Source organism: Sinocyclocheilus rhinocerous, unplaced genomic scaffold, assembly GCF_001515625.1.
Source record: "Sinocyclocheilus rhinocerous isolate Xijiao unplaced genomic scaffold, SAMN03320098_v1.1 scaffold289, whole genome shotgun sequence".
NCBI classification, from domain to species: Eukaryota; Metazoa; Chordata; class Actinopteri; order Cypriniformes; family Cyprinidae; genus Sinocyclocheilus; species Sinocyclocheilus rhinocerous.
The window spans coordinates 532,257-544,782 of record NW_015636845.1 but is presented as its reverse complement, the minus strand read 5'-3'; the positions used below and the strand labels follow the sequence as shown (position 1 = coordinate 544,782).

Genomic DNA, 12,526 nt, shown 5'->3' with positions numbered 1-12,526 from the left:
TTATACTCTTTCCATGACCCAACTCAAAGCTCTTTTAAACAGTGAACAGGGAGAAAAAAACTTATTTGCATTTTCAAAGGCCAAATTTCCACTATTTTTGACTCATAATAAAACTAAAATAATATGATTACAAAAATAAAAATAAAATATGAAGAAAATACATTTTTTTTTTGTTGCAATAATACTGTACTAGTACTGTAAAAAAAAAAAAAAGAAGAGCTGAGTGTAAATGAACACAGTGCTGCATTTACTCTGAAATGGCAAGGTATATATTTAATTAAATCACAATTTGCACAATTTGACTAATGCTTTAAGCCATTTCTCGATAACGGTTTTATTTCGATAAGCCATGCAGCACTGTCACTATAGATAAAATAATCTGAAATAATGACCACTTACTAGCAAAAACGTGACTATATACTGTGACCCGGTTATATTTAGTAGTTCAATATGTACTGAACATAGCTATTTGCTCAAAATAGGCGGGCATTATATATAATAGGCTGGATTCAAGTGTAGAACAAGTCTTTTACAGTTATCCACTTCAAGCTTTGAAAGGGGAGAGGGATCCATGAGCTATCAACACTGTGCCCTTGAGCGAGACACTTAACCTACTTGTCCCAGTAATAAGAGCACTGTCAGTCACTGTTAGGGCTGCATGAAATTGTAAAACATTGACTGTGATATTTTGTTTTGCAGTATAAATTGTGATATAAAAAATACAGGAATTTTCACCAGATGACTTGAAAACCTATATTTGGAAAGAATTAGTAATTGTAACCCTTTGGGGGGGGAAAAATACATTGATTTGTGCTGTATTCACTCTTCTGGAGCAAATAACTTCCAAAACATGTAGCACCCAAATTAATCTGTCCTACTGAATCCTAAAATAGAACTTTATAAATACATCAAACCAATACAGTTTCTCTTACACTCCCCTGCATATCCCAAAGCTATTTTTGAAGGTGAGCATGCTGGTTTGCCTCAGCTAGTTGACCTGAAGGTCTGCGAAGCATGTGTGCACCTTCCATATCACCAGATACATACCAGGTGTGCTATAATCACCCGCAATCTGGCGGGCGTCCAGCAGGGGTCAGCATGCATCACCCTGTTTAAAGCACGCTGTCGGGTAGAGCCTCGACTCCTGGAGCTCACGCAGCGGAGCCCTGCAACCTGACTATAGCAGCTCAGCCATGTGGAAAAGAAAAACAACACCCAGCTTCACCACAAAACCTGCCGGACATAATCTAGCCCTGTGCACATGGATATCCATACACGTTTCCTCCAGTACACTGTCCAAGCACAAACTTCCCTGCAGTGTGCAACGAAAGACAACTTAGGAGCTGCGGATTACAGACAACACTTGACTAGTTTAGAATGATATGGAACTTTGAGCAAGGGAATTTTAGGTGTTCAGACTACAGACAAAGCTGGTGATTTATAGGAGGGGGATTCAAACTTTTTAATGTCAATGGCCCCCCACATTTAGATCACATATATATATTCTCACGTGAATAAGAAGCATTTATACTGTGTTAGAAAAATATTAATTGTGTGTGTGTGTATACCACCATTAAAAGGTTTGGGGTGAAAAAAGCTCACCGAAGCTGCATTTATTTGATTAAAAATACAATAAAAACAGTAATATTGTGAAATATGTGACCCTGGACCTCAAAACTAGCCATAAGGGTCAATTTTTTGAAATTGAGATTTATACATTATCTGAAAGCTTTCCATTGACATATGGTTTGTCAGGATAGGACAATATTTGGCCGAGATACAACTATTTGAAAATCTGGAATCTGAGGGTGCAAAAAATCAAAATATTGAGAAAATTGCCTTTAAAGTTGTCCAAATTAAGTTCTTAGCAATGCATATTACTCATCAAAAAATAAGTTTTGATATATTTACGGTAGGAATTTTACAACATATCTTCATGGAACATGATCTTTACTTAATATCCTAATGATTTTTGGCATAAAAGAAAAATCGATAATTTTGACCCATACAATGTATTTTTGGCTATTGCTACAAATATACCCGTGCTACTTATGACTGCTTTTGTGCTCCAGATCTATCTATCTATCTATCTATCTGATCCCAAACTTTTGAATGGTAGTGTTTTTTTTTGTTTGTTTTTTTTTTACTAGTTGTGAGGGAAATTTAGGTATCATTAGCTTTACTCTACTAAAGAGTGTTCTTTAAACTCTCTAAATGCCTTATCAGTATGCTTGAGTTGTTTTGATGTACTAAAAGCAGTCTATGTGTCAAAGGTGCAAGAAAAGTGTGAGACAAGAAATGTTATTTTAGAGACCCTACACCCTAGCTTCTAAAGATGATGATTTGCATTAAACACTTAGAAATGCATCTAGGGGACATAGTTGGATACCTTAAATTGACACATATGTTGAATATGCATTATGATTGGTTGAGATAACTAACACCAAACATGGTGATGTTGACAGCTCTTAAAAATACATTTGGTAAAATTCCCTCAAAACAACCTATTACACCCCCCTGCAAGTCCCTAGACTCCAGTTTGAAAATCCCTGATCTATTTTTGTAAAGCAATCAACATGAAAACAGCTGTCAGTCCAAGACAAAATAATCAAACATACTATACACATGCAATCCCACGCTTTGCCCTGGTCATGAAGAACGCCTTAGTCTTAGAATTCAATACTGCTTACAATGGGAGAAGTTATTTAAGCTGTTCAACCTAAATAAATGACTACTCGAGTCAGCACTACGTAAATTGTGTGCATTCATGCATCTATCTCATATACATCAGCGTCAGAGACGTGATGAGGTGGTGCTGCGAAAAAAACTGACCTGTGCATGTGAAAAACTTGGACTCTCCGACGCTCAGCTCCACCTTTTTTAGCGAGATTGACACCTGGAGGACACCTGGAAAACAAAGAAAAAGAGACAGAGAAAGATGAGAGGGAGGTAGCAATCAGGAATTCAGCACACGAACCGCAGGTACAACAAGAGTGCCTCACATGTTCCTGCCACAGAAATCACACCAAACCACAGGCGGCACAAAAAACTGTCTTTACAAGCAGGAGAGATGAGAGGGTACAGGGAGACTTCTATAAGCTCCCTTCCAATCACTTCAATCAGGCTAGCCAGCCTGGAACATCCAGCACCTAGAACAAAAAAAGTGAGGAAAAGAAAAGGACACAAGACAGACAAAGCTTTGATCTGTCTTTCCTTTTTTATATATATACTGTGGACTGTTCTCGCATTGCATTTCAATTTCAGGGAGGAACCCACTAAGAATGAACTGCACCCACTTGTTGCATCATTTATTCCTATGCATTGTCTGTGTTATTATAGCGTGCATTCGACTAATTTGAATACATGTGTGGAACATGAACTCTAGCAGAATGTCCAAGCTCCTCTTTTCCATTCAATGAAAGTGAATGGTTACCACCAGTGGTGTGCAGAAATGGCAATAACTGTATATTAATCTGTATCTTCTGCAATAAAATAATCTGTGAATTTGCATATAACCAGACGTGGGTCAAAACTAAATGAAGTAAATTTATTCCATTTTTATTGTCCATATAGCAAATATGGCTTGGATAATTCATAAAATAATTTGTAAAATAATTTATTTTTTACAATCTTTATATAAATTTAAACACACACATACACAAATTGGTTTTTAAGTTTTATGGTGACATTCCATAGACATAATGGTTTTTATACTGTACAAACTGTATTTTCTGTAGACCTACCCCTCACACAAAACTTTCTGGTATTTTAGATTGTCTAAAAAGATAATTCTGTATGATTTTTAAGATGTTTTCATAATGGGGACAACAAATAAATAAATAAATAAAAAAAATCCCCACAAGGACAAAAATTACTGGTATTTCCATAATTTACTATACTATACTACTGGGGACAATGTAGGGAATACCAAGACAACACACACATAAAAGTTCAAAAAGGCTAAAAAAGAATATTATGTATTATTAATTATTTATCATCATAAATTATTAAAATATGATCAAAATAGAAATCAATTAAATTTTCATTAATATTAGTCCATATTTACTAACATTATTCAATTTAATATACACTCACAAACATTAAAGATTAATTATGAATCTAAATAAAGATTCATGAGTAATAATCAAAAATATAAATAATTCATTTATAATTGGACTTTTATTTTCTTTAATAAGTTAACACTTCATTGATGCTGGCTTCAGAGACTTTTTACTTGTACTTTTTCTATTATTTGGTAACAATTTGTATTTGTTTTGAAGTTATTATTCATGTCTTTCTGAATAAGGCATTTCACATTTGTCTTCCCTATAGTGACCACGGGTGTCACACATCCACTTTTATTGTACTGTATAAGCAGCTTGAGCATGCTGAATAAGTCCTATTGTGTTGTGTGCATTAATGCATTAAAAAAATAAGTTAATGCGAGTTTGGAACGACATGAGGTTGAGTTATTGGGGTGATTTGTTCCTTTAAAACTGCTCAGTACCAGATGAAATCACCATGTTCTTCTACCCACAGAGCCAATCACACAGAGAGGACAGTGGGAGGTCTGGGTTTCCTCGTTAAAAGTGGTCTGTGAATTTGTGGCTCAGGTAGAGGTAAGGGCAGCGGGCCGCATATGAATGAGAAAACGAATGCATGCAGGAGCTGGAGCATGAATGTGCGAGAAAGCATACAAACTCCTTGAGCCGGAGGTCTTTCTGTTTACCTGAGAATGACCAACTCGAGTTTTTTTTATGATTTTCGCACATCGGCATACAAGAGTCACGAGAAAACTGGACACACGCACACACTCGTGAAAGCACAAAGAAACACACACTGACGGAGCTCATGGGGGAAGCACTGGCATCTGCCGTAATGATTAATTACAGCACAGTGAGGCTGGAGCTAGTCATCTGGATGGAGACAAGTCTGAGTGTACGTGAGCTGCTGCCCGTAGCAACCAGAATATAATTACTCCCCAAGACTACTTTGAAAAAGAAAAAAAAAAACAAGCGTTCTCATTACGTTTTTTTTTTTTCACTTATCGTACTGTTTAAACAATATTACATATTTGATGTCACAAGCTAATGACACTCAATATAGTGTAGCAATGATTTGAATATTTTATTACACTGTACGCTTTGAGTCGAGTACTTTACTACCTGCAATCAAAGCGTCTGTATCTCACATTCATAAAACATTGGTGAGGGAGGATGTTTCTAAAGCAGACTCGCACTCCTGGAACACATTTCCATGCGTTTGATTTCTCCTAAAGCAAAACTCACCATTACGTTTTTTTTTTTCACTTATCGTACTGTTTAAACAATATTACATATTTGATGTCACAAGCTAATGACACTCAATATAGTGTAGCAATGATTTGAATATTTTATTACACTGTACGCTTTGAGTCGAGTACTTTACTACCTGCAATCAAAGCGTCTGTATCTCACATTCATAAAACATTGGTGAGGGAGGATGTTTCTAAAGCAGACTCGCACTCCTGGAACACATTTCCATGCGTTTGATTTCTCCTAAAGCAAAACTCACCTCCAGAAATTTCAGTCAAAGAAAATGTGTCACAGTATGCCACAGAAAATGCATAATTCATGAACATAAACACTGATATTGTAAATTTTGCACACACATATGTAACAGATGTGTACAAATGAACCCCTAAAAAAAAAAAAAAAACGGCCAATAAATAGCAGAGGTAGATTTTTTTTTTCTGTTATTTTTGATTGAAGTTTTAAAGAAACATATATAATAAATATACTGTTTACACTATTGTTAAAAAATAAGTTCAGGATTATTTATTTATTTATCAGGATCTTGATTCAAAAATAATTTATTAATTTATTTTTACAACTTTATTCAGCAAGTGCAAAAAAAGATCAAAGGAATTCTGCTACAATTGCTACACTGTTATTTTAAATTAATGCTGTTTTGAGTAAATTTAAGTAAATGTTGGCATAACAAGAATAAATATAAGTAAATAAAAATAGATAGATATAGAATAAAAATAATAAATATAAATAAAAAAAATTATTAGTAAAATTATTATAAAGTTATTTAATTTGTAATAAAATTACAGTATCACAGTGTTTTACTGTTTTTCTTTCTTTTTTTAATCAAATTAAAATGCAGCCTTAAATGTTAAATGGTGAGCATTAAAACTTCATTCAAACACATGTACTTTCCGTACCCACTGTATATATATATATATATTTTTTTTTTAACAATTAACAGTAACAACAGTAACAAATATATTCTCTCTCTTATATTCTTATATAATATTCTCTCTATATATTCTATACTCTTACCTGCCTGTTTTATCTCATGCTGAGATCTCCTAGTTTGAGTTCTGATAGCATGTGAGGTTATCTTTGACAACTTCCCTCACAGCCAGAACTGGAACTAAATGTAATTAAAGCAATTAATTACTTCACACTCACACGAGAGTCGGTTCTCTGATTAAACCTAACTGTCTGTCAGCCAAATAATCTAATTAAACTGATATGAATCAACAGTCATTGGAGCAAAAATAGAGAACACCAGTTTTTTTCACCAATTTACGAGCTGAGATAATGAAAAGAGAAACAAAAAAGACACTATTGACAAATCAGACCACCGATAGAGAAGATCCAAACTTTTTGGCAATAAGCACATCTATTTCAAGCTGTGGAACACAACAAGTGTGTTGTGATGGTAGAGCGCAGCTCTGTGAAACGGAAAACGGAAGAGCGCGGGAGTTGTAGAGATGAGGTGCCAAAGCAATTAGATGTGCAAATGGAGAGAGCCAGCCACAAATGTGCAGCCTGTGCCAAAATAATTAAGTAATGCCCCAAAATATCAATACCTGCCAAAAAAACAAAAATAAAAATTACTGAGACGCAGCAGCAACAAACTTCTGAAATGATAACTAAAAGCCAGAATGCAAAGCGCATGGGTCCACCTAATAATATTTGTTCACGCGGGACCCCAGACCAATAAAAACAGTCTGAAATCAATGGATGCCTGAGGTGCAGACATAACTCTCTGCTTTACTGTAATTCTGTGGTGTGTTTGTCATTCCGAACAAAACGCCTGTGTAGAAAAATGAGTTAGCGCTAATTAAGCAGCCAGCAGTGCAGAGCCCCAAGGCTGAGCGGCTACACATCAGTCATTTAACAGTCCACTATGGAGCGCTATTCTTCTTCACTGCTACTGATATCATTCAGATCTTTAGAATGAATCGGTCCAACTGAATCACATGTAAGACTGTCTGCACCTGATGCTGATTAGCTAATGTACCACAAGACAGACCCCACACCCTTCTCAGTGATTATCATGAAGATGGTGGGGACCTCACAAAAAAATAAAATAAAAAATAGATAAATAAATAAAATGCAAAAAAAAATAAATAAAATAAAATATTTTTTAAAAATAATAACTGAAAGTAAGCTGGCAAAACATGGCTAATTTCGAACAGTTCTAAATAAAGAAAGGTGCTTTTGACCCAGAATGATGTACACACGTTTGTTTCTGTGAATTGTGGGGACTTTCCATAGACTTTTCCATAGATTACTTTTATACTGACTAAACAATATTTTTTATCCCCTAACCCTAAACCTACCCCTTACAGAAAACCTGTTTGCATTGTTACACTTTCAGATAAACATAATTTACTATTTTTAATAATTTGTTTCCCGCGTAAGGACCGCAGGCCGGTTTTACTATCCTTGTGGAGACATTTGGTCAAAGACTATAACACTCACACTCACACACACACACACGCACAGAAAAACACACAATAGAAACCTGAGGCTGGACCAGCCGATGTGCATGCACAGTCATAAGCGTGTTGAAACTACGCATGCGCATTGGCTGGTATAGCCTAAAAAAATACGCTTTTTAAAAGCTATTTGAGCATAAGAAACAACATTCATGAGGGCAGTTCATTTCAGATTTTGTTGCTGATTTGAAATATGTAATTTAATCGTGAGTTCAGCAAGCAGTTTTTGAAATTTCAGGATTCCCCCATTGATTTAGATAGGACTTGGTCTTGTTTGAGCTGCCCGGAGGCATTGAAAATATGGCAGCTGAGTGAACGGACTTTGCATTTGGTCCCCACAATGTAGCATAAACAAGTACACACACACACACACACACACACACACACACACACAAGGGGGGGGGACAAAGTAATACTAAAAAAGTATACTATTTAACTTTATTTAGTGAAACTCACTTTTAGTGAACCACTGAATCAGTTCTTTGACCTGATTCAGTTAAGAGTTCAAAAGATTAGATGGACTAAGTTAACTCAAACCAAAATAAATAAATAATAATAATTATACATTTACTTGTAAACTGACAGCAACACTGACTCCCTTGTGCAATCTTATTTTCACACCGTGTAGATAGAAATATATGTGGTTTGAAAAGTTGTCTTTCTTCACTGCAGGCCTCCCAATTTAAGTGGTTCCTCTTTAACCTCTCCTTCCACAGTCTGGACCTGTCCACCTTGTCTGAAGGAACTGCTGGCTGGTATTGGGCATTTGCACGGCTCTTTCTACCCTGAGATAAGACTGGATTCGACCACAGTGCTAAATTAAGTGCTAGAGAGAGGATGGCTACATTGCGCCCTCTCTCCCCCCCGTCTCTTTCTGTGCATTCCCTTGCACCCGAAATGTCAGAGTAAATGACTACTGACAGATCTCTTTCTGTCCCCTCTGCCTGCTTACATCTCTCTCAGGGGAAATAGAAATGACCAAGGTGTAAGATACTGATAACAGAGACACTATGCGCAACACATGGAAGCAAAGTTAGTGGTTTAACAGAGCCTAGATGTAGTTAGAACCTTTGGGATCTGTTCAAATCAAATCCTTCGGAGCAAACCGAACCCAAAAAATCACCTGGGGACGAGCGTTTTCCCAAAAGCGCTATCTAATTATGTTTCAAACCAGCTCTGAAAGTCGACAAAATAGATTTGAGCGGCAAAGGAAAGGGTCAAGCTCTTGTGAAACTCTCATAAATAGAGGCAAAGGAGAATTGAGCACGAACTTCTTCTCTTCGTGGAATCTACTGGGGTTTGTAGGTTAAGATTTCATTGTGCAGAAATTGAATCAGACTCTCCGTCTAGTCCGTGAGAATTTATTATCATGGCGGAATTGACTTGACACTGGCTGACCTGCTTAAATAAGGAAGATGTGAATGAGTTGAATTCAACTCTTCAGGCTGACAATGTGGCCAGCACGCTTGCTGTACGGAGAGGGACAAGTCTTATCTGCAAGTCTTAACTCAGTGGCTGTGTGCTTGAATGCAGGACGGACGCTCATACTGGAGCCAATCAAATTCTGAATGCATGTAAAATCCTTCTCTTATGCGGAATGACCTGAAACCACAAAGAAGATGCTAGCCATCCACAATGCAGATAGCTGTGACCAAATGTGCTTATTCAGACCAGACGACCTACCATTAACTTTAAATCCATGATTTCTTTTTAAAACTTGTCACAAATATTGACAGTTTTGCCAGGCATCTTTTAACAAATGTTCTGCATTTAATGTGTTTACGATCCTGAGAGATTGCAGAGAGATGTCAGGCTATATTTACTTTCCTTCTGTATTGAATTCAGATTCAAATTAGATTATATGTGAAATACAGAGAGGGACATGTTGGAAATGTTAATTGTTTTCTTTCTACCCGCTGTCTGGGTCCTGCTGTGTTAATTAAATGCAGACATCACTTCTTTATGTGTGATGAGAGTTGCCTTTCTTCTTCGTGTGATATTAATCTGACAGAAGGGCAAACATGAGCAGAGAAAAGGGGGAAAACAAAAAAACTAGATGATTTAAAATGATTTAAAGAGACCATTCATAGCCATTCCCAAAGGATCCCTTCGGACCGGACTGAAGTCTTTTACCAAGGTCCCAGTTAACTGATGCCTGACCTTACAGTTTGTGTGGAACATTTCAGCGTGAACTATATTGTGATCTGGCTTTGCAAAAAAGCTGTTTTTTATGATAGGGAAGTGAACTATATTTCAGCACGTAAACAAGAGCTGTTAGTCATTTCACTTGTGAAGAAGTTAGTCAATCGTAAAAGGTAATTTTGGCTCATTTTGGTTGGTAATTTACAGAGAATTCCTAAAGGTAAAAGCAGCAAAATCAAGGAAAGAGTGAAAAAGAATCATATAAGATTTAAATATCAGGGAAAAAAATTATGTGCTACAAGTGTTGTGTAGGTAAGTACATATATAACGTTTTGAAACCCTCACAACAATCCAAACTCGTCTGACTTTCTTCTTTTCAACACGAATGTATTTATATTATCTCAATAAATCAAATTTAGTTGTGTCTGGTCTATATAAACCAGACACAGCTAAATTAGATTTCTTGAGATAGAGATTTTTTTTCTTGAGATATTCATATTCTTATATTTTATATATTATATATTACATGTATATATATATATATATATAATTTATAAAATACTAAAATGATTAAAACAAATAAATAATTAAAATAAGCAAATAAAATGACTAAAATTAATAAAACAAACTAAAAAAAATAAAATAAATAAATATAAAAAGAAAAATCTAAATAGTTGGTAACACTTCACAGTAAGGTTCCACTGTTTAACACTGAACTAACACTGAAAAAAAATTCTGAAGCATTTATCAATCCTAATGTTAATTTCAACATTTACTAATAAATTATTAGAATACAAAATTGCATCTGTTAACATTATTTAATGATCCTGAGCTGACATGAAGTATGAACAGTTGTATTTTTATTAACTAACGTTAACAGATTAATAAATACTGTAGCAAATATTGCTCTGTGTTAGTTAATTTTGGTTAATCCATTAACTACCGGGACCTTATTGTAAAGTGTTACCAAAATATTAATAAATACCACATAAATAGTATATAAATAATACTAAAACAACACCGCATGGGTTTGGAAAGAATATAAAGGCAAGTAAATGATGACAGTATTTTCGTTTTTGGGTGTACTGTTCCTTTAACGTACACACAACATAATTCTGTGCTCAGTTTCCTTATTCTAGAGTTGAAGACAGATTGACTTAAGCTGTCTCCTCTGTAGACACTCTGTTGATGTCTCATACAGTCTTCAATACTGTCAATCAGTCTGTGCCAGGAGGACTGTGCAATTTGTCAGCCCCAAACAAACAGTGAGGAATGCTCACCACGCTTGTGTAGCACTGACACAAATAAATACATTTCTCTCTTCACTCTTCAATCTTCTTTCTCACACCCCACCGGCGGCCTATCGCTTCAGCCCTCCTTACTCGCTTCAGCCCCCCCCTACTCGCTTACATGTCCGTACAGCAAAAGACCCCTCAAAGTCATCCTCCTGCGATCTGCCTAGTGGCTAAATGATAAATATACAAATGCGCCAGCGTTTTCCTTTTTGTAACAGTAATTGAACAGTTTGTAGAACATCAGAAAGGAAGGGATGTAAACACAGTGTGGCAGTGTGTCGGTACTCCCAACAGATCCAGTGCTATGACACACACTCCCCCGTGCTGGGACGCTGTCAGTAAATATTAATAAGCCACTACATCAACCGAGGGTGGTCCCCTGTCACCAGATTAGCATAATCAGTGCAGTTAAAATGGCTGCCCTCCTCGGAGCAGGGGAGGATAATGACGCTGATTGAGCGCGCCCTCACACGGGCTGTGATATACGGCAAAGTCACCGGATCCCGTGCCGTCGCCGTGTGATTTGTGGAGCGGGGACTCGCAGGGGATGAAGGAGGCCTCTCTGGGATTGAGCGGCGTGCCAATCATCTTGGACACTGATTGGATGGAATGCTGACTGGCCCTGTGGCGCAGGCTCAGGTTATGTGAAATGTTTGTTTTTGTCTCCACTGATTGCCAGTTTGATTTCGGTACGAGCGGTCGGCCAATCAGAGGGGTGAACAACTTAGAACCCTGGGAAAGGCTAAGGAAGGGTCATCAAAAGAGATGAGATCATCATCATGGAGAGGACTGACATAGTTTAAGTATGGAACACCTGATTAGTGTGTTTATTCCTGTATCAATTAAGACTTGATATTTGAAAGTTCAACAGCTGTTTTTTCCACTTATCAAACGCTGTAAGCATGCAAAATCATTTCAGATATTACATATACGGCCAACCAGATATAATATCATGCTCTACACTTCTGTTCTGTGATAAATGATAAATAATAAATATACTACAAAAACTTTATGGTAAGAAATGAACGCGTCTATTCAGCCAGGACACATTAAATGCTGTTCTTTTGAACTTTCTATTCATCAAAGAATCCAAAAAAATAAAAAATAAAAAATAAAAAATAAATAAATAAATAAATAAATAAAAATAATAAAATTAAATACAATTTAATCAAATTAAAAACATATATTAATAAATAGTTTTAGAAAAAATAAAGCAGGACAACTGTTTTTAAAATTGATAATGATAAAGAAAAATGTTTGCGCAGAAAATCAGCATATTAGAATGATTTCTAAATGATCATGTGACACTGAA

At 36.0% G+C, this 12,526-nt stretch overlaps 1 protein-coding gene across 1 annotated transcript in view; it reads right to left on the bottom strand.

Moving 5' to 3' along the window:
- LOC107748174 (neural cell adhesion molecule 2-like) overlaps positions 1–11,802 on the bottom strand; it is a 69,812-nt gene extending 58,010 nt beyond the window's left edge. The window contains exons 1-3 of the mRNA XM_016562876.1: positions 11,685–11,802; positions 3,003–3,149; positions 2,833–2,907 (exon numbers count right to left, since the gene is read on the bottom strand). Coding sequence (XP_016418362.1) covers positions 2,833–2,907; positions 3,003–3,149; positions 11,685–11,802 — 340 coding nt within the window. The remainder of the gene's footprint in view (positions 1–2,832; positions 2,908–3,002; positions 3,150–11,684) is intronic.
- Positions 11,803–12,526: the final 724 nt, after the last annotated feature.